We start from the raw sequence: 22,985 nt of genomic DNA, 5'->3' as shown, positions 1-22,985 counted from the left end.
TATCTGGGACAGACCTGAACAAATAGTGATTAATCTTTTAACTTACTTTATAAATAAGGTTTTCTGTGCAAAACCACTTGCAAAATCAGTGGCAAACACAAGCCGCTTAAGTCTTGGTTACGAACACTGCCTTTAACATCAGAGAGCGTGCCAGTATGCTCATGTTTCTGACAGACTGCAGTCACAGTTTGTTGACTTATTCATGTGCAGTCTTCACTTTATTGGTGTACTATGCAAGCAGTGTTTGTCCTGATACTTTCTTTTATAGGTTTGCTTTGACATGTCAGCTGTAGAAATTGAAGACTTACTGTTTCTCTCTCTAGTTTTCTTAATCCCTACAAGTCATATTTTTTCCTAGCTAAACCACCATCTGGATTTTATATTTTCCTACATTTCTGCATGTACAGTGAATAGCTTCAGGTTGATATGAAGTTCATTTTAGTCTAAGAGAATTTTTACTTAATGGGAATGAAATTATTTGTGTTCTGTATCATGTTTGCTACAATAAAACACAAGTATAATGTTGACCTGAAATTTAAACAGGGCTTAAAAGACATTGATGCTCCCTCATGAATTTTACTTCTGAAAAAATCTCAACAAAGCCATCCATTTTTTAAAGAAGATAGTTTTGTACTCAAAACAAATACTCATTCTGCCATATTTTAAGAAAAATACGAAGTCTTTCACAGGGTTCCTGTGTTTCATCAAATCACTGTTTAGAGGGTAGTTTGTGATCTAAATTCTAAATTGTTTGAATTTAGAAATCCTAAGACTCATGATGGAAAAGCAGGGTGACTTGATATTCCTGAAATATGATTCTGCCATTCTAGGAGACATTCTACCAGCAAATCTGCTTTTATCTTTCTGTTTTTTTCAGAGATGGGGAGGCATCTTTTCTGCAAAAAATTTACAGGAATGCCAAGATTAGAAGCCTCACTAGTTACATGTCAAGATAATTGAACACAAGTCTTTCAACCTAATACCCTTAATTTCATGCAACAGAAAACAGGGCAGTTCTCCCTAGGTCATACTCCATTTCTTTGTCCTGGCTGAAGGAGGTGGAAATTTGTGTATAACATGTATCAATACGCTCACAGTAGTGGCTTGATATACTATGAGGGAATGGACATTTTGAGTAAACAATACTTCACTCGCTTCCTTGTGCTCCCCATTTTATTAACAGAAAGAGACTTGTAATGCTTTTTCCTGACTGCAGTGGGATTATTTAGTGCTGACTCAGCTGATGTATTCTGCTCACTGTAACTAAGTCAGGCTTCTATCTCACTCATAGTTTATAAATTTCATCTGACTCCTCCTAAGGTGGAAGTCAAGATACCAACAAAAAACAGCCCCCACAAAAAAGAGGGTTTATATCTGCAAAATTAATCAATGCCCAAAACTGGGGCATGCTTACTACAAGTTCATACCATTTGGTGGGATCAGATCCCATTATTTGTCTGGGTATGTACTACAATACATGAGAATTTTCACCTCTGGAGCTATAGACTTGTAAGGAACAGCCAAGAGAACTGGACAGCTGAAGAATCTGAAGATAGCTAAGATGCATTGAGAGAAGCTTCCTGTTCATAAACCTAACTCCACTAGACTTCAGTGGGAACAGGATGAGCCCCTAACAAACTTACAGTCCTTCACCTTAAACACAACAGCCTTCACAAGTCATTCTTTGCTCTGACTTTCTAAAGGATTGGGGGCGTTAGATATATGGGCCTTACCCTTGTTCACTCCCATGATTATAAGAGGGGAGTAAAATCAGTTAAATTCAGGGATGGAAACTGGAGCAATAGAGAACCATGATTTTTTCCAGTGGAGGAATACTTAGTGATATACCATTGTTCCATCGGTATACAGCTTCTGGCAAGAACAAGTGATTCAAATAACCAGATCCTGATTAGCTTGGAAGGCAGTTAGACTTTGACAATGGGTACTTGGTTCTTTGTTTGTTTGGTTGTTTTTTTTGTTGGTGTTTTTGTGTTTTGGTTTGGTTTGGGGTTTTTTTGCTTCTTCCCAACAGGTACAGTGAAACCTTTTTCTCTGACAATGTCAAATTTTCAGAGGATGAACTGTCAATATTTTGCCAGTTAATTTTCTCAGGGTTGTGTCATTTGTCAAGTGCATGTTCCCTATTCCAGTCTTTCCATGTGTCTTTTTTCCCTTCTGAGCACAAGCATGTTCCCATTTTATGCTGCCAAAGGCAGACAAGACACATTTTTCTGGACTCTATCAACATTATGCAGCAGCTAAAGGGCTCATAATTAAATCATGCAAAATGTCTTTTTTTACTTTATGCAACCCTCAAGATTCTCCTAGGTGGGAGGAGGACAACTGGCTGCAGAATGAATCCCATTCTATATGATGAGACAAACCTAGAAGCAAACTCAAAAAGCTAATGATGTGCCTTTTAAAAGCTAACCTCACAGTTTTGCAAAACCCCTGGTTCAGTTGCACTTGTACTGCATTAATTCACCTCAAGTGAAAAACAAACCAAAACCAAACCCAAACCACTGGGTATTTCATTCTGAATTCAATTGCTCTCTTTATTACCACATTTACCCAATTTATCACAAGTTTTGGAAGAATGTACTTTATCATAGTGCCACAGCAACAGTGCCTTAATACGGTTAACACAGCCTATAAATTCAAAAAGCTGTGAATGAATTACAAGAGGATGGCACTTGCTTCTGCGGACCATTTCCTGGGTGTATAATACTTCTGTGTTTAATGCTGAGATTAGAGTTTACTTTCTTAATGTACATGCAGAAGCATTGCTGACAGTTAATGACAGTCCTTGGATTTGGACTTTTTTGCTAAGATAAATGAATGGAAGTTAGTGTGACCAAGGAAGTCTCATAGAAAGATTAGGAAACATGGAGATGTTTGCAATATCTAGTTGAGGTACTTACAGTAGGTGTTCTGCATGATTTCCTTGGCATTTTATTTGATTCCTTCCTTACAAGAAATTCTTCCTGTAGTGACCTGACATGGTTTTTTTTTTTATTCAAGAACCCTTAATTAAGACAAACAGAGTTAATTGTGTCAATAAATACTTGATTCTTTTACCAAAGCAGTTCTCATGTTGGCCAAATGATTAGAGTGAAACAGAAGAAATCCCTAAAATGGTATCCCTGGTGCTTTTCATAAGAGTGCTGGGTGGCACTAGAGACAGAAAGGTAACAGTTTAAACTTGGACTATTGAATCATACGACAAGGTGATGTGCCTAGTGGATGAGGAAAAGGCTGTGGATGCTGTCTACCTAGACCTTATCTCTACAACTACCTGAAAGGAAGTTGCAGTGAGCTGGGGGTCGGTCTCTTGTCCCATGTAACAAGTGATAGGACAAAAGGAAACAGCCTCAAGTTGCACCAGGGAAGGGCTAGACTGGATATTAGGTAACATTTCTTCAGGGAAAGGGTTGTCAAGCACTGGAACAGACTGCCCAAGGCAGTGGTTGAGTCACCATCCCTGGAGTTACCTAAAAGGTGTGTAGATATGGCACTTAGGGACATGGTTTAGTGATGGACTTGGCAGTGCTGGGTTAACAGTTGGACTTGATGATCTTAAAGGTCTTTTCCAACCTAAATGATTCAATCATTCTATATAAGATTAATATGGAAATGGAAGCTAACAATGATGTATAAATTAATTGGCCCAATGCTATCATTTTAAAATGGAAGACTTCACCTGCTTAGGAATGCAAAATCTGTCACCTTTGATAAGCATTTTCAAACCAGTTTGAGCATTTAATGAAATGTAAATTTATCTTATCATGAAGGAGGGAGGTTTACCTCCAGGGATTGTATAATCCTTAAGCATCTATAAAATTATGTAATCTATCTAGTTTCATGTTCATTTGCACTGTCATGCACATTGTTAAGCATTTTAAAATAATGATTTCTTTTGAAGCACTTCATGACTTTTCTAGGTATAATCTAATCTTTTAATTGTTATGCTTTGCTAATATAAAAATAGCAATTAGATACTAAAATCTTTCATAAAATAGATACTAAAATCTTTCATAAAATAGGTCTTTAATGAAGATTTTTACTTTTAACTTTTTTTTTTTTCAGTAATAAAGATACATTTAAACAATGATTTAGAAAAAAAAGAAAAGTTCTGAAGTACCTAGTAACCCTGGGTATTCTGAAGACATATGTGACAATGCACAGTTTGTATTAGTTAGGGGCAATATCCTACTTCTGCATCTGTGGCTGGCTTGTATGAAAAAAGATTCCTTCTCAAAATTGAAGAGTAGCATAGAGGTGCATTGTTGGACTGATATCATGAACTGTATTTTTACCTTTCATTTTGGTATGTAATCTTCTATATCTGTCTCAGTCACTGTCTCCAAAATGAGGTGGAGGGAGAACATTTGTTAGGAACTCTAATTTCAGAACTTAAAAAATATATCCCACTCCCTTTGGGACCCCTGCAGTCTTTGAGAGGTCAGTTGTAGTACAATGCTTGCAGCTGCAGTAACTTCAAAAAGAAAACCCATATATGCCCTATCAAACTGCCTTTAGTATATTGATTGAGAAAGCAAAAACTTCCTTATGCATATGAGGCTATTTCATCAAGTTAATTCTGAGAATTAATAGTATGAATTAAAACATGATTTGCCAAATGTGTAAACAACCCACCTACAGATTACATACAATTTCCTTTAGTTCTGTGTAAAACATGCACGCATAACCATTTACGTAATGTTTGAGTTCTCTTTATCTTTGAAAGAGAATCAAAATCACTGAAGTAATTAGGATATAGAAAGCGACAGATGAGAAAAGTCACCATAGAAAGCCATGACAAAAAAAAAAAATCTCTTAGTAGCAAATGGCTACTCTGTAGTTAGTGAATCTTAATAGAAATTTTAACAACTGAATAAAACCCATGCATAATAATAAAATGAAAAACCACCACAAAATGGTGTTGCCATGAAGGGCCTTTGCATATACATGGAATTTGACTCAGTGCTAAGCAACTGGTATAGGTATCCCAAGGCAAACAAAAGCACACCAAGCTGAACACACAGCTATTATAATGAACATTGATATCTAGCTGATTGGAATGCAACATAATTACATTAGGACAGCTTTTCATTTTTTGCTGTCATAAGAAAGATTACTATTTACATTCACAAATCGCTACAAGTCTCAAATTTGCATATTTACATACAAGTCCTGCCATAATTAGCCTATGAGCACTTGATCGCATGTATGTTCCTTCAGCTACAACATAATCACCATCACCTACCTGCATGGAAAGATCTAGTAGTTTCTATAAATAAAGGGCCTGAGGAACCAACTATGCTTATCATTCACTGTAAGAAATGTTCTTGGAGAAGCCCTTCTCAGCGGACTTTTAAATACTACATCTTCCACTTTTAATCTTGGGAGGGGATCTATGTATTATCTGTATAAGTGCATAAAAATCATTAATAGATCTTATAAATCTGGCCATATAATGGAATGCGACTAAATCCAGTGTAGTCCTCTACTGAAATGTTCAAAACGTTGGTGTTTAGTTTGATTTTTGTTGGACTGAAGCACCTCAAGCAACAGGGAACCCCTGAGGTCATTAACCAGCGGGATTACACAGCCGGCATTCAGGAATGCGCTCCACAGGAAAACGGTGTAGCAGAGCCACAGGAAACAACACACGCTATGGCCCACCACCGAAGCTGAGCCACTGGGAGGGTACAGGCTTCGTCCAGGGTGGCCTCCTCAGCACCCGTATGTGGGCAAGCTCCTCACGGGGCAGGTATGAAGCTGGCGCTTCCAGCCTTCAGTATCCATGGAAGGACATACTTGACAGGTTAGCCCACATCACCGAGCCACCCACGTTTGTGCCATTTTGTGAGAAACTCGGGCGGACCCGGCATCACCTCACCTCTGCCAGGCACCTCAAGGAGTTCTGCCGTTGCCTCTTCCACCCTCGATGGGCGCAGGCCGAGCAGGACCCTGTGAGAGGGGAGCGACGCCCGCGCTCCGGAGCACGGAGACTGGCAGGCAGGCCGGGCGGTGAGGGCAGCGGGCCGGGAAGAGCGGGCTCCCCGCCGCGTCCCGCCAGCACGGCCCCTCGACGAGCCGCGGCGGTAGGGCTATGCGCCATGCAGGTTCCCGGGCGGCCGGCGGTATTCTCACACGCAGCTTCCCGGGCCCACCAGTCTCCTTGGTGTGTGGTGCTGAGGCAGGCACACAAAAGACCGACTGCGGCTGCCCCCTCGTCCCCGCCGCTGCGCCTCAGGGGTGGGCACCGGCTCCACCGCTATCAGCAGGGGTAAGGAGCGGGGACACAGGCCAGGCACCGGCAGCCAGTGCCGTCGGGGGGACTGGCGGCTCCGCCGGGGGTGGGGCGGCAGCATCGCTGCGGGTCCCCTCAGGGGCGCGGGGAGCCCTTGTGGCCGGGCAGGCGCTGAGGGGGCGTCACGACAGCGGGGGTTGCTCCCCTCGAAATCGGGTCTGGGGGCAGCCTGCCGCGAGGGGCTGTCCTCTCCTCTGCAGCACCTCCATCCACATCCCCATCCACATCCCCTGGCAACCGAGCGGCCCGCGAGGGTACGGGGGTCGGGGTGAACGAGAGCCCCCTCGGCATGGCGGCGCCGCCGGGGTGGTCGCGGTCGGTGGCGGGGGGGGGGGGCTCCAGCGCACAGGGTACCGCACGCCCACACGTCCCCGCTGTCGCGGAGCTGCTCCTCTGTCCGCTCCGGCGGGGCGGCACCGTCTCCTGTCAGCCGCTGGGGAGCTGGCAGCGGCCACCGGAGCCGGGCTGCCGCTGCGGGCGGCGGGCGCCTCCGCTGCCGGCTCGCCATCAGCTCGCGCTCGGCCCTGCCCGCCATCCCGACCGCCTCACCCCGGCCCTGCCCGCCATCCCGACCGCCTCACCCCGGCCCTGCCTCAGAGCCTGTCCTCGGTAATGCAGGGACCGACAATGCAACGCATGCACAATGCCGGTGTTCTGTGGGAGGGCGGGAGGCTTAAGAGTGTTTGCCTTACTAGGTTCAAAATAAATGCGAGAGGAGCCCTCGCCTAATGCAGCACCGCCAAGAGTTTGCATGTTTCTGATTTCATGCCTCCAAATGGATCAGAGCTTTTGATCCACTCTTTTTCCCATCCCCTTCATCATGAGATCCAGAGGGAAAAAGCTGCTCAGTTAAGAATACTTGATTTTTGTTGGGATAAGGTAGCATGAGACACTATAGCTTGGTCTGGTTTACCCTTTTTGAACAGCTTTTGAATATGTGGGGGTTTTGTATTGCCATAACAAAAGGCATGGGGGTGGGGAAGAGGAAGGGAATACTGCATTTGGAGCTGCGTCTTGGAAAGGCAAAGGCTGGCTTATTCTGCCTCAACTAGCAGCCTGTGCTTTCAGATTTACATACTTTGCATCCTCAATGTCATTTTGATGATGGCTGTTGCATGATAGTGACGGCATACAAGAAGTAAAAATAAGAATCACACAACATTCATAGTACAGAGATAACGTCCATTGCAGAAATGTTTAAGAGAAGTCTTAAATTACTGTGACCAGTTTGGGTACAAAAATGCAAGTAGTGTTTCAGTTGTGTTACCTGATCAAGGCCACCATGAAGGGGCTGGGAAATCTGTTTGCAGAAAAGGTATTTAATGTATTATGCCCGTTGCCCAAGAATCGCTCATTGCTTAACCAGTAGAACTGAAAACAGAAACAACTGCTACTTTAGTTTTATGTGACTGTGTGCCAGCAATGGTATTTACACGTAAAGGTACTTTTAAAGGAGAGGAATTTCAATGTAATTCCTTATTGCTACTTAAGTAAAAACACAGTGTTTATGCTGGTTAGCTCTGTGTTGGAAAGCATAAGGCTGAAGTTTATGTTACAGCATAAGGTTGGGCCCAGGTCAATTTATCGCTGTATAGTCCATGTTCTCCTCCATATGGGACAGACAAGGATGAAGGATTTTCTTTATATGTTGTTCTATGAATACTAAAGTACTAAAGGCGAAGCCGGTGTCCATACTCCACTTTGGGCTCATAGGGTTTCAGGCTGCAGACTTGTCCTTATAAACCTTGATTGTCAGGCTTCCTGAACCTAAATTCTCTGATAGTTTAGCCCTTATCTGCGCTTGGAAATATCTAAAGCTATTTTTAAAATTTCAGTGTTGCCTCTAATCAGCAGCTGCATTATTGCTTCCCCTTGATTCTCTGATCTTAAAGGAAAACTGTTATTGAAAAGGCCAGAGGTGTTCAGCTCTTTTGGTCAGTCTTACGATTCTAAGGAGGAATCCCGAAAAGCGCTTTTTTATGCAGTTATTTGGTCAATGCCAGTTCAGGTTGGAGACTGCACATGAATTTAAACAAGAGCTAGGTCTTTGAAAAGTGACCTTTGCTTAGGGCTGTGAACATGAGAAATCACTTCAAGAAGCATAATTTTACCATCTCTCTAGCTGTTGTGATAAGAACATTTGCTAAGAAATAATTTGTGAAAATGCCATGATTTAAACCTCATCCAGTTTACCTTGGTTGTAGCCTTTCAACACATCAGGTTTTAAGTGCTTTTTCAGACTGTTTATACCCATTCTCCTTGTAATCCGTTTAAACAAACAAGGTGATGCTTTCATGCTTTAAGTCATTGCAACCATAGAGGCAGGGGAGCAGCCTGCCAAGAAAGCCCAGAAATCCTGGCAGAAAGTAAGCCGCATGTGAACCGGCCATGTACCCTGTCAACAAAGATAGGCAGGAGAATCTTGGTCTGTATGAACAAGAGTGCAGCCAGTAGATCAAGGGCAGTAATTATCCTCCTCTAGTCATCATTCAGTAGACCCCAAATATAATACTGTGTCCAGTTTTGCCCCCCCCGGAAGATATTAATGAACTGGAGTTTTTAGGCCAGACTGGATAATGCTCTGAATGACCTGATCGGGCCTCACCGATGACCCTGGTTTGAGCACGATATTGGGTGAGAGACCTCCGATATTCTTTCCAACCTGAATTACTCTACAGTCCTATGAACAGTTGTATGTTTGTGCCTATCCATATGTGATACAAGAAGCAGATATGTTTCCAGAAGTCAGGTGTGTTTTTTAAGAATGAGCTAGAGCTTTCATTCTAGGGATAATCCATGCATCCCAGCAAAGATGGAATATAATATCAGTATGATACACTGGCGTCTGTTACGTGTGTAATACTACATTACTATTGGTACAAGTTAATACCTTTTTATAAGCCTCCCAAGGAAGAGAGATTTGCTTGAAATATTTTTATTTTAATGTAGATAAAAGGAAGAACAGTTTGACATCAAGAACCTTTCTACATAATATCTTTTGGTGCTCCAAAATGTTGCCTTTCAACATTATTGCAAGAGACATAATGGCAGTTCTTATGGCTGGAGAAAGTAAAGCACTGGTGCAGTCACATGCACTTCACAAGTTAAGAGGAAGAGCTGAAAGCAGAATCAGAATTAATTAGTTTTTAGACACTCCTCAAAACATGCAATCACTGGGTTCATTATAAGTGCTTTGGATGCTTGCAAATGCTTTCATTCTACTGGAGAAAACTTTGAAATGCAAGGTTTTTTTTGTTTGATTTTTTTTTTTTTTCTCTGAGGACCCATTTTCCCGTGAGGGCTGTGTGAAAACCACCATGTGCTTCTTGCAGTGTTCAGTGGTTTAGGCTTATGATGCCTTCAGGAGCTGAACATGGCAGCTCTTAGTGTTAGTCATGGCATCCACGAGAAGAGGGCTTTCATTCCAGTTCTCAGCTTTGTCTGAACTTAAGTCTCATCTTGGCTAATTATACTATTTTCTAGAAGAAAGGTCTCGCACAACTGGTAAAAACACATATGGAATGAGTTGTTTCTGATGCTGGTAGGTAAAGGCACTGTTTTTTGAATACATGACATTCCTTTCCTTTTTCATTGCAGTACTTACTGTCTTCATTCACCTGCTGCAGCAGAGGAAGGTGAATTGCACTTCAAGAGAAGTAAGTTAGAGCTGAGCAGACTGGTACAGAAAACTCTGGGATTAATAGGTACTCCCACCTACACAAAAGATGGAGAACTAGAAGCCCTGTAGGTGGGGACGACAAGGAGGAGGTGTTATTGTTCTCAGATAAGGTTGCATGAAATACTGCTGAAGATGCATACTCTGAAGTATGCAGGAAGGGATTATTTTCTTTTGAAATAGAAGTAAATGAAGAGGAATGGTAAGTTGGCAAAAAGGTGTACAAAAAGTCTTGCGATAGAGAAATACGTCAACTATTATCAGTGTGAGGTTTGGAGTCTAAATGAGGATTTTTAAATAGCAGTGCTTCTGCAGGTCAGACATCTGCTGATACCCTCCTGGACTACCAGTGGAAGCTTCACAGAAGAGTATCTTGGGATGGGTTTTCTAGTTTGAACTATTAAGATGATTTTTCCTTCAGAAAATAGCCCTTCTAATTACAGACTTAGGAATGAAGATTCAGCCACACAGGAATAACTTGCTCTTGTTTTATTACTTAAAAGGCAGGTTGAATATCTACATTCTATTAATTGAATGAAGTAGGTTTAGAACTTCATTTTATACACTGGTGTTAGGAATATTTGTGGACGTGTCATCAGATAGCATTATTTCCAGACTTCTGTCTTTCCTTTTACTTGATGAGACACCACCTCTCCTTCCTCCCGACCCCCTGTCAACTACAACCTTTGCAGAAGCTCCTCTTCCCAAGTCAATTGTATAGTAAGCCTGGTCATTTCAAAGAGTGAAATCTGCTGGTTTCATTCATAAAATGCTTCTACAAGAGAAAGGCCTGACCTTGCCAGTTTTTCTTTTTTGTGTCATCTATCTTTGTGTGTTAAGGATCCAATCCTTGAAGAATTCAGTGAAATTCTTTCACCTGAGTACAGTGGTTAGATTTTGCGAAGATTTTGTAATGTGGTTATAGCAGGCAAGTTACTTTTTACTGCCAGGAGTGTAGCAATATCTTCCATCAAACAAACAGCTGACAACCCAATATAATAGCTTTGTAACACTAACCATGAGTGGTAACACACTGTTCTGGTGGGTGTGCAGACCCTAGATGATTGATTCTGTAGTCCAGAATGCCAAGTGATGTTGTCTAATAGAGGAGAATAAGCTTCTGGTTTAATTTCCATTTTCCCCAGTAAGGTATTTTTCTTGCAGTGACTGTATAAGAGACATCTCTGCTTTTCCATTGTTCCACTTTGAATTTGTTGTGAGCGACAGCTAAGTGATTATCTTAGCATGACACTGCAGTGTTCTCCAGGGGATTTAGTGAGATAGTTAATTCCAGTAAAAACTGAACAGAAAATTCATATTTCGGCAGATAATCAGAGGTGGAGAATTTGCATTCTTATGTATAGACTTCTATCATTCCATCTCAAAGTGTTAAGGGCCTGAGTCCATAGAATGCAATTCATTCTGCTGGGATTTTAGGAATGACAACAGAATGATCCCCTGGGATTACTCTGTGGTCTGTTGCTCTGGATAAGCTGCTGAAGAAGGGAGCATGGGAATGAATGCAGAAGACCTTGCATGTCTTCAGGTTTTAACAGTTGATGTAAACCTCAGTTGCTCTACAAACTAGCAAGAAACAGCGGTGACAATGTCACCCCAATTCTCCTCATACATACTGTGCCCATCTGTGGGAGAATCACATGGACAGACCTCTTAAGGGCCTCTGGATGGTACTCCTTAAGCCTCCTGCATGCAAAAGGCCACTGGTCTCATGTGAAGTGATCCTGTAGCACCCAAGAATCCTTAATCACAGGGAAGATTAAGTCATGACAGCATTTCATACTAAGGAAGAAACAAAGTGCACCAAAAAACAGGTGGAACCAGCTTTTGCTCTCACAAAGCATTTGTGACAGTGCAGACACTGTTTTATTACTGTGGTAATAAAACTTGGAGAAAGCTCAGGAAGAGATCTAAGGTGCTGACTTGCTTTAGAAGCTCTGAACTGATAACGTAAATAAAACTAGCATATAGGAAAGCAAGAGAACATGGGAGGAAGGAAGGAAAAAAGGCGAAGAAACAAGACATCTGTAATGGTGGTGATAGTAGTATGTCTATATGTGAAAATTCCCTGAGGAGGAAGAGGAAGTGACAGGAAATTTGGAAGTGTGGGCTCCGAAAGAGTGAATATTTAGGTAGAAATAGGGAGCCTGAATAAAACATTAGCTACAATTTCAAAACTGATGAGATACCTGCCTCAAATTACATGAAACACAAGATGATGAAGTCATCAGTATCTTATCTGCAACAAAGCAAGATAAACAACTACCAAGAAACAAAAAATTCAGGCTGTATGTCTGTCTTTTTGGTGTTTCATTATTCCAAAAACATTTAGACAAGTATTTCTAAACAGCATTTCCCCCCCTTTCTACAAGCTGTAACAGAGTGAGAAGCCCAAGTTCCACAAGGACAGCACCTATCCGAAGAATGTTTTAAGAACCTCCCAGAGGAGTAGCTGTGTTTGGCATTCAGAGTGCAGTGAAACAGCTGATCTTTATGTGACAGAAAGAATCATAAAGGAAGTAAGATTGCCACACAACCCTCTGCATACTTACTGCCTTCATGCACCTGACAGAAACAATGGTACTTGTGTGAACTTTCTGTCACTCACTGTGCCCTTCAAAATCAGAAGATCGTCTGCTGTACTCCAGTGGCTAGTCTGTCTTTCTGGGGAGTCTCAGAGCTGCTAAGTAAGTTTGGCTTTTCTTTGTTCTATATGGTAATATATTCCTGAGTGCTTGGTTACTGAAGCAACTGAAGTGAAAAAGTGTTGCACAGACCAGACTCTATTCTGGAATGACATAGATTTTAGTTTTATTTTGCTTTATTTTCCCCTATCACCCGGAGTGAAATTACGTCAAAAAACTGAGGTTACTTTCTAGAATCATTGATACCGCAAAAATATCATTCCACTGCAAGGCCAAGGGCACACTTTTGGTTTAGTCAAATCTTAAAATAGGCCTCAAAACTTGTACTGTAAAAGCCAAGAGAGATCCCTTTTCAATGCATCAGGGAGGGTGCAAGGAGATCAAATTGCTTGTTTTTTGTTCAGAAGCAAGATTGCTTCAGAGCATCTACACACCTCATATCTGTATTGAATCTCTCCTGGGAGTGAAGTTTTGTATTAAACACTGTAATTAAGCATATGTGTTTTTTCATTTGTTTGTTCTAACCTGTAGCTTTTCTGTCTATTAAGGATGGCCATCCTGCCTGCCATCAGTTTTCACAGGGCTGCTGTGCTGTCTTGAGTTTCAAAGACTCCTACAACTGCCAATGTAGGAATAGTCATAAAGGCAATTACAAAAGAACACAAAGGTCCCTTCTAACCCAAACCATTCTCTGATTTTACTTTTCTAAACTGATCCATTACGGGAAAGAAGCAGACTTGCCTTGGTTCTATATTCTTACTATGCAGCATAGCATGTTGTTGCCATGCTACCAGAATTACTTGCCTTGATATTTAAATTAACCCGTAATAGATTTGTATTTAAAAAGCATGAATTGTTAATACATTTATACATTAAAGTATAAAATAACCTGACAAGACATAAGCCTCATCCCCAATTTTTTTATGTATTTTTGGCCTCTACTGATTTTCCTTCCTAAATAAACCATAATAACAAATCTCAGAGAGGAACAAAACAATGAAATATGGAAAGGTTCTGTTTGGTAGTGCAATAAAGGTTTATATCAGGGGAGGAACATAATTTAAGTTTAAATACTTAATGAAAATGTGCATCTTGTTTACTTGAATTAAGTACCTCTTGCCATCCTCCATAGACTGATTTAACACTACAAAGTGATTATATATTCTTTTTGTTGCTGGGTTGTGGAGGAGAAAGGAATGCTATATTTTATATGTATGTGTGTGTGTGTATATGTGTGTGTAATGTTCTTTAGGCACAAAATCTTGTGTTACTGGCAGACAGCTCTTGATTAGAGATAAGACAGCTTTAAAAAGAAACATCTCTGTGATATTCTTAGCCAGTCAATCAGTGTGGCTTTAATTATGTAGAAGTATTTGATGTATTACGGCCCAGGAGATAAGAGCTGTTGCATGCTGGATGATAGGAAGGAAAGGAATTCTGCTGGTGACTAGAAATTCCATCCTCAGTGCAGCATCAGAGGCATAAAAATGAGCACTGGAGGGAAACTCTTCCTAGTAAACAGATTTTCATAACATTTCTGATTCCAATATTATGAAAGTTGTTAGTGGCAGAATTCATCATTCCTGGTAAATAACTGCCTGCTTTCTTGATGAAAGACTTGCCTTTTTTTTTTTTTTATTTTTTTTTTTGTAATGATAAAGGGTTTTACTTTGTGTTTTCAGTGATAGGGGGAAATTTCCCTCTGCTTTTCCCCTAAGTAAAAGGCACAGAAGGTGTAATTTATATTGCTCTAGAATAATCTTGTGTCACTTTTATTACAGCATGAGACGTATACATTGGCACTGTAATTCTTTTGTACTATCATGCCAGGTAAGATTTAGCTTCTGAACTTCTTAATTGGAAATAAATTTGATGGCCCTGTTTTACAGGTAGGGACTCACTGAAATGACTTTCCCAGAATCATTCACCCTGCTGAGTGACTGAAACAGGAATAATACTAAGATCTCTGCAATAGCTGCCCAAAGGTCTATCCACAGTACTGTCTTAACCTGGTTCTTGCTTTGTACAGTAGCATTTAGTAGAATACAGTCAGCTGATCTGCTTGCTGTCATACAAACATCTTACCTTTTGGTACAAGAATGATTTACCTCATGAAAACGTACTTTATAAAAACCACAGTAAAGAACCTTAGTAATCTCTGCTTTGCTTCCTGAAGCCTGCAATGAGGGAAAACTGACTAGTGGAGCAGGGGAGCCCTTTGTGACAGCATTTTATTTTTTTTTTTTGCCTATCTCTATATTTATTTTGGAGGTTTTAAGTCACAAATTAGTAAAACCTCTGTTTCATTCTTGAGCCAACATTGATTTAGCTTAGATTTGTTAATGCTTTTTAGCGTTGGGAGTCTTAGGATATTTAATAGTTTAGTTAAGGCTCCAGCTGTTAGCGTGTGAGAATTGCAGCTTCAAGTTTCTATTCAAAACAGAGGCTCGAGGAAGAAAGGAACTGTGAATGTGTACTTTAAACATCTGCAGACAGCATGATAGCTTTAAATAATTTTGGCATTCTTCTGATTGGCAGTGGCATAGCAGTTGCAGGGAAAATAATTTCTTAATATTAACCAGTATCTGGTTTAATATTAACCAGTTACTGGTTTTCTTTCTAGATAATACTTAGCATTAATAACCATTCATAATAAATATAAACAAGCCAAATTTCAGAACCAGCTGTTTTATCATTAAATAGTTGATGGTGCTACACATTTTCATCTATGTATGATAATCCTAATTAAATTAATGTAGTGATTAAGGTAATGTTATAACTACTATAGCACTGGCAAATACCATTGCAAGGTTGGAAAACATGAAATCTGTGTATTGCTACTCAGATTTTCCTACCCACCCCATGCTCTGGAACAATGAATCTTGTCTTTTGACAGGAGGAAATCCACATTGACTCTAAGATGATCAAATGAGCTTGTGACTTTGGGCTGACAGCTGACTGGTTGGTTGACAACTTGCAACACATTGGTCCTATTGAAACAGTGACTGTCATCTCCTCATGCTGGATTTTGGGGTAGTAGTCCTTCCTCTTCATCTCTTCTTTAGACCACCCTGTGAGGCCTGTGAGGCCTGTGAGGCTCACCAGGATTGGTTTCTCCTGCTGAGCTGCATGCCAGACTTCCTATCCTCTGGTGTTTACTGAAGACTGTAGCAGCCCTTGCATGTCATAAAGACAAGAAATGGGGAAATTCAAGCAGGATTTTTTAAATAGTAAAGTTTGAAGTTTACCTTAGATGTGGAACTTAACTATACAACATAGTAGCATCCTGAATGAAATGGAAGTGCTAAAAAGAAAATTAAGTCTTTAGTTTATAGTAGCCTATGAGCCAATGAAGTATATAGAACCCATTTATGATAGGCATTCACATAGACAGTTGTATACAGCCATTGCTCAAAACACTGATCTATGTAAATAGACTCCACAGTTTGGTATCTTCTGATTACATTTATACGATAGAGGAAAATAATACTGCAAGAGTGTAATAACATAGTACAAAGCCAATATAACCTCGTATTATGGTAGAGATAGGGTGTAAACTACTGGATTGAACCAATAACACACAGACCAAACATTTACTGAAAACTTGGGATAATAGGTATGTCTGTAGTTATCGGTTAAAATAGCTTGTATGTTCTTCACTAGAAAAATATTACTTTGATTTTGCTATTTAGTTGAATTTTGCTCTTAACCTGGCTGGATTAAACTATGACACTGAAAATAGTTACCTTTATAAATGAATGTATCAAATCATCTGCCTATTGAAATATGAATAGCATGTGTCGTCTGCCATGGACACCATAAAAGGATGGCTTTGCAGTTATTACACTATTTCCATTGTTGTTCCTGATCAGTACTGTGTCAAGGTCTGAGTGTGTTTGGCTTTTAAGCGAACTCCCTGAAGTCGGCTTCATTCATCTCTCACCTGTAGACTTACTTACAGATTATTAAACTCTTTGTGGCAGGAATGCCTGCAGAATACTTAACATAATGAAATATTGGTTAATAGACTTTTCCACAACACACGTAATTTAGGATTTGTTTCCTCCAGCTGACAGTTGCTACAACAGCAAATACAAAAATGAAAAATTGAAAGAAAAATATTATGTGGCTGTTCAGGGCTTGAACATGATAAAGAGATATCAAAGGGCACAGAAGTTGATTATAGCCTTTCAGTACTACAGATGATTGTACAAAGTTGTATCCTGCAGGGAAGCCTTTTAAGTGCTTGCCAAAATCCATTGGGAAAGCCCAGGAAAGGTCTGCACAGTGTTAGGTAGTTGCTGTTGTGAGCAAGTTTTATTATTAAGGGATGGTGGCCTATCTTTGCAATTTAAGTGGAAGCTAACCTTTGATTTGAACTGAGTGCAGCTCAGCATTATTTCAAGACTTCAGTTTCGCTACAGGCGACAAGCTTCCCTGCAGTACTCTGGTATCCCAGAATGTCCTACCAGCCCCAGCGGGATACAGCTGCAAGTCTGTAACACTAGGAGGCTACCATGGTGTAGTTGTTCACACCATAGCAATTAACCATTGGAAGATGAAACCTATGGAAGATGAAACCTAGTTGACTTAATGATAGAAAAATAGGTTTGTGGGGTTTTTTTGGTTTTTTTTTTTTTTTTTTTTTTTTTTTTTTTGTTTTTTTTTTTGTTTTTTGTTTTTTTCCAATTTTGAGAGGAATTAGTCTACATTTGAATTTCCCAATGACCATGACAATTAAATAATATGTAGTATTCTTTAAGGATCGTATTCTGCCGTCTGTAAAACTTCATGCTGTAAATATATGTAACTGTAGGCAAGACATTGCTTATTCAAAACATGATACCAAAATCTGTATACATACTGTCTTGAGCATCAGTTGAAGATGAACCAATCTATTTATGAACAAATAATGAAAACACTGTAGAATAAGTATTAGCAAGACTCACATTACCATTTGCATTCTTGCCTTAGCCATTTCCTGCACATTTAATGATAAGAAGTACAGAGTACTTTACTGGAAAATTCACTGATAAATACAAAATGGACTGACCCATAATGTACCAATGTGATGTCTCAGGTAAGATGTTTTAGTTGTCTGACAACTATTCCATTTTGAAAGGAAAAACATTAATTCTTGAAACTGTTATCCAAATACAGAGCTACATTTATTGAGAACCTAGGAAACGTATTGTTTATTTAAATGCATTAAACAAAACAGAATTATGAAATAAATTCAGGAGAAATTCTTGTTTTCATACTAGCTTTTATATCTATCTACCTATCTATCTATCAATCTTTCTTTAAAGCTTCATTAATATTCCCCTAGTCCTTTGATAGCCAAGATGACACAAGTAAGGTAATAGATATGAAGCATGAAGCTTCCTGTGTGTAGGTGTCTTCTGTACTGCCCCATACTGGGGTACAGCAATCTTGCAGTGCAGGATTAATGCCTTTTATATGATAGTTCTTTTACATATGTTTTTCCATGTGATATCATTGTTTTACACGCTGTACTTAGGCCAACTGCAGTCCAGAGCAGATCTCTTGTTCAGGCCAACTGTAGATCTAAGTGACCCTAATTAAACTTTCAGTTACCATCATGAAGGTCTAAAGGAAAACGAATGATTCCTCAGGCTTTGTGTAGGCTGATGTTATATGCGGAACTATGCTTAGAAATGATGCATCTACTGAGGTTTCATCTCCCAGCTATAGACTTGTTTGATTTCATTTTTTTTTCCTTGAATCGTAAAGATTCCATTGTACTGCTACAGAAATCACAGAATATTGAGATGCCTTTTTCCAAAGATGGTCAGAGACTTTAATAAATATTCAATTCCTTCCTCTTCAATTTTCAACAACTTCTCCAACTAGACAACATACACATATCTCCCTTGTTCTTTATAAGCCATTAGAATCTGATGGGATGAGACTTGTGCATGAGACATGGCTCCTACGACTGGAGTGTTGGAATGGAAGGTTACAGGCTCTTTAGGAAGGACAGGCCTGGCAGGCGGGCAGAGGGAGTTGCCCTTTATGTTAGGGATAGGCTGGAGAGTATGCAACTCTGTCTGGGGACAGGTGAGCAGTCCACAGAGAGTTTGTGGGTCAGGGTTAAAGGGAATATAACTATGGGAGACATTACTGTGGGCATCTGTTACAGACCGCCTGATCAAGGAGAACCTGCGGATGAAGCACTCCATAGACAGATAGGAAAAGCCTCACACTCGCAGACCCTTGTTCTCATGGGTGACTTCATCCACCCTGACATCTGTTGGAAGGACGGTACGGCCCGGCACAAGCAATCCAGGAGGCTCCTCGATTGTGTAGAAGACAACTTCCTTCTGCAAGTAATAGAGGAGCCGACAAGGAGAGGTGCCGTGCTTGACCTCGTGCTCGCCAACAGGGAAGGGCTCGTTGGAAATATGATGCTCCAGGGCAGCCTTGGATGCAGCAATCACAAGATGCTCGAATTCGAGATCCTCAGGACAGTGAGAAGAGCGTGCAGCAAGCTCACTGCCCTGGACTTCAAAAGAGCAGACTTTGGCCTCTTCAGGAACCTGCTACAGAAGGTTCCATGGGATACAGCCCTAGAGGGCAGAGGGGCCCAAGACTGTTGGTTGATATTCAAGGATCACCTCCCATATGAAGACAGGCTGAGAAAGTTGGAGCTGTTCAGCCTGAAGAAGAGAAGGCTGCATGGAGACCTCATAGCAGCCTTCCAGTATCTGAAGGGGGGCTATAGGGATGCTGGAGAGGGATTCTTCATTAGAGACTGTAGTGATAGGACAAGGGATAACGGGTTAAAACTTAAACAGGGGAAGTTTAGATTGGATATAAGACAGAAGTTCTTTCCTGTTAGGGTGGTGAGGCACTGGAATGGGTTGCCCAGGGAGGTTGTGAATGCTCCAGTGCTGGCAGTGTTCAAGGCCAGGTTGGACGAGGCCTTGGGTGATATGATTTAGCGTAAGGTGTCCCTGCCCATGGCAGGGGGGTTTGGAACTAGATAATCTTAAGGTCCTTTCCAACCCTAACGATTCTATGATTCTATCAGAGCCTATGCAGCTAATGATGTCCGATTTCCAGGCTTTAAGCGGAGCCATTTAAGTAACAGAATTAATGCCTATAGTTTCAGCACAGAAAAGTTTGTTCAGTTAAGGATTTCACTTCAACTTTGTGTGTGGATTTCTTGAAAAATATCTTTCCACTTTTACTGAGAATGATTTCAAACTAGAGTAGCCAGTTAAGATAGCCAAAGTCACATTTTTTCAAAGAATCCTTTAACTTCAAGCTAATTGCATATTTTATTTCATCCACATGCATTGTGTATTGAGTTTGAAGGCAATGTTCCCTTATATCCTGAAGGATAAGAAATCCTTTTAAAAATTGTGCTTCACCCTGTATTTTTTTCATACCCTCCATTTTGAACCATTCATGAAGGGATTTCATTATTTAACAAACAACAGAGTGGTCTTTTGTAACAGTCACTAATATTTGCAGAGCACTTGAGTCATGAATTGTCTCTGAAACCTCAGGACTTTTCTAAAAATGGTATTTGGATCCGTCTCCTTACCAAAGATTACTGTCAGAATCCATAAAGCCCCACCAATTGTCCCTCTGCCCCTCCACTCAAGTTCACTGCTCCCCAAAGAGAAACAGTGGTATGTCTTAGAAATTATCAAGGACTTCAAAGTATGTATTCACCAAAATATAAATGTTGTTTGCTCTTTATGTCAGGATCAGAAAAGAAAAAAAGCTTTGAAACCTTCTGTTTGAGTAGTAAGGATATTGAATGAGACAAAAGAAAAATAAAACACAGCTCCATCCTCCAAAATAAAAGATCACTGTCTTTGTTACTGCAATTTCATGGGTAGAAATCTACATAGGGTAGTAATTTATCTGCTCAAAGCTTTTACATAATTGGCACTTTGTCATATTCTGTCTAAATTATAGGTAGTCACTGGTGAAGTATCTGAGTAACCGTAAAGGAGGTTAACTGCTTTGCATATATATGTAGCTACATACTTTGATCTATACAGATGTAGTGCATACATAAATATATTCATGTTTTTTCAACTAGATATCTGGAAAAAAAAGCCCTTAATGTCATATATCTGCTTCATATTTATACCAGAATCCACAAATAACAGGAAACTATCCTCCTTTAAAATGGAAAGACAGAAGGAGATTGATTTGGGAAAAAGATGTGAATACACAAATATAGATAAATCACATAAAAACAGATAGAGATTGTCACAAGCAACTAAGAATGAAATAGGCAAATTAAATACCAAATTTTGTGTCGTTTTTGACTGACTTGAAGACTTTGTCCAAATATCATTCTTTACATTGATATACAGTAGTAGAGACAGCTTGCATCTCAGAAAATTCAGTCTACATCAGCCCAATATGTATCTTTCCTAACATGATATTGTAGTAGCATTTGGAAATAAATCTTTAAATGGGATTGGGAACAGGCTTTCTGTAAATATGCACCTTATTAATTAACTCTTCCTGATAGAACTCTAAGATCCTGGTCCTTTGATGTACAGAGCATCTACAGCTGTGGTGGAAGATTTAAACATTTGTGTAAGTGCTTGATACTTTTTTGGGGAACTGAAAGATCTGTCTGACATTCATGCAGAGAACCAGAGTTCAAAGGAACTACAACATCCTAAATGTAGAACTCCACCTACTGTGGAGTTCTACATCACCTACATCTTCACTTATAAGATACTGGTTTCTGTGGATGATCCATCCATAACTGATTGGATTTTTTTTTAAAGGCATTAAATAATGTGCTGAAATTTGCATTGCAAATTGTAGGACTTTGGGCTGTTTTTCTGTACAACTAGATCAAGTAAATTCCACCAAGGTCCTCTGTATACAATAGCCCAGTAGTGAAGAACATTTTGGCCACCCTGGTTTTCATCCTTTGTTTGCTTAAATTATTTTCTATTGAGTGTAAGGGATGGATATTTTTGTAAATTCACTGTTAGGATTCACAGATGAAGGTTTAAGGAGATTATTTGTGCTTTAGGATTTATTATCTACCAACATGCTGTTCATTTGCCTGATCTCACTAGGGACTAGTTCTTTCATTTGCAATTTATAAATCCTTATCTTCAGACATTCAGGTTTTCAGATAGCTGAATGTTGGAAACATCCTGCAGTTATTAATATCGTGAATTTTCTCTCAAATGAACTAATAGTTTTTATTCTACTATTATTATATAAGCTTTATATATGATAGGTCCAGTTTAGATAACAGATAATGCTAACCTAGTGGCTTTTTGAGGAGTCACCTTGGAAGCTCTCTAGTTTTATGCATGTTAGGCGGGGAATGCTGTTTTCTTGTGCCCTCTACTGATACAATTGGTTATCAGCCTTCCAAAAGCACAGCAGCTGAAGCTCACAAGCGCATAAACTTCTTCCTTCCATAAACACTTCATCTGGAATGAAGAAGTCAGACTTGTGCTCTGTGTAACTAATGAGACCCCAAGCTTTGGCAAAGGTTGTAAACAAAGATGTGATTGAATCTTACATCAAAGCCTTATGATGCCCAAGATAAGTTACCGTAAATTGGTTGCAGTAGCTTATGAGGTCTTACACTCTGTGCAAGCAAACTATTCATATTCCTGTAGGGGCAGCTCCATGCACTATGCTTTGTTATATAAGTAGTTTATTCCCTGTAATAGTCTAGATTTAAGCTGTCAACTGATGAGATTCTGCCATTTCCCTTCTAAGCAATATTCTTCAGTTGCATAGGTCTAGCAGTCAGTGCTTGTAACTGTTTTTCACTGCCCCCATTTGTTGCTAAGCTTCACGTTGGCTCAGCTATTTCCTGTTAGGTTATACCAGGGACAGAACTGTCAGGTCCAGAGAGAACAGGAGCTGAAACTTGCCGTGCAATAAGTGATAACCTTCTCATAAAGCAGGATGCTTAAAACATTAAGATGCAAGAACAGACAGTGAAATCAAAATATGAGTCTTGCTTGAAATGTCTGAGTTAGCTAAATCTTTATTCTACTTTCAAAGTACACTGCCTGTTTAATTAAAGCTTGAAATTATTTTATGTATGCTGCATTGATTGATTTCAGAATGAGAGGAAATTTTTAAAATTCCTATGAGACAAAGCTTCATAATAATTAACCATATTATATTAGAAATTTGAAAATAACCTTGTTTCTTTCTCAGTGGTTTTCATCCTATTCTTGGCAAGCATTTTCCTATGCTGAATTTCCTGTACTATGACAGCAATTCTGAATTGCTGAAAGGCTTGAAACTCAAGCAGTTTGTAGTCAAATACCTAGATGCCTTGATTTGATCA

General features: G+C 39.9%; 1 protein-coding gene across 4 annotated transcripts in view; it reads left to right on the top strand.

Moving 5' to 3' along the window:
* Positions 1–6,100: 6,100 nt before the first annotated feature.
* APBA2 (amyloid beta precursor protein binding family A member 2) overlaps positions 6,101–22,985 on the top strand; it is an 87,583-nt gene continuing 70,698 nt past the window's right edge. For 2 of the 4 annotated variants that reach the window (XM_057398958.1, XM_057398947.1), the window contains exon 1: positions 6,166–6,292. Coding sequence is in view for 1 of the 4 variants with exons in the window: in XM_057398967.1 (XP_057254950.1) it covers positions 6,116–6,292 (177 nt within the window). In the remaining 3 variants the exon portion in view is untranslated. Of the gene's footprint in view, positions 6,293–22,985 lie in introns of all 4 variants that reach the window. The other 2 variants (XM_057398967.1, XM_057398953.1) reach the window with 2 other exon arrangements.

The sequence above is a fragment of the Pezoporus wallicus genome, unplaced genomic scaffold, assembly GCF_028554395.1.
Source record: "Pezoporus wallicus isolate ANWC-B61680 ecotype Strahan unplaced genomic scaffold, APGP_CSIRO_Pwel_v1 contig_3952, whole genome shotgun sequence".
Taxonomy (NCBI): domain Eukaryota; kingdom Metazoa; phylum Chordata; class Aves; order Psittaciformes; family Psittacidae; genus Pezoporus; species Pezoporus wallicus.
Note: the sequence above shows the minus strand (reverse complement) of the source record. Positions and strands in the feature narration are given on the sequence as shown.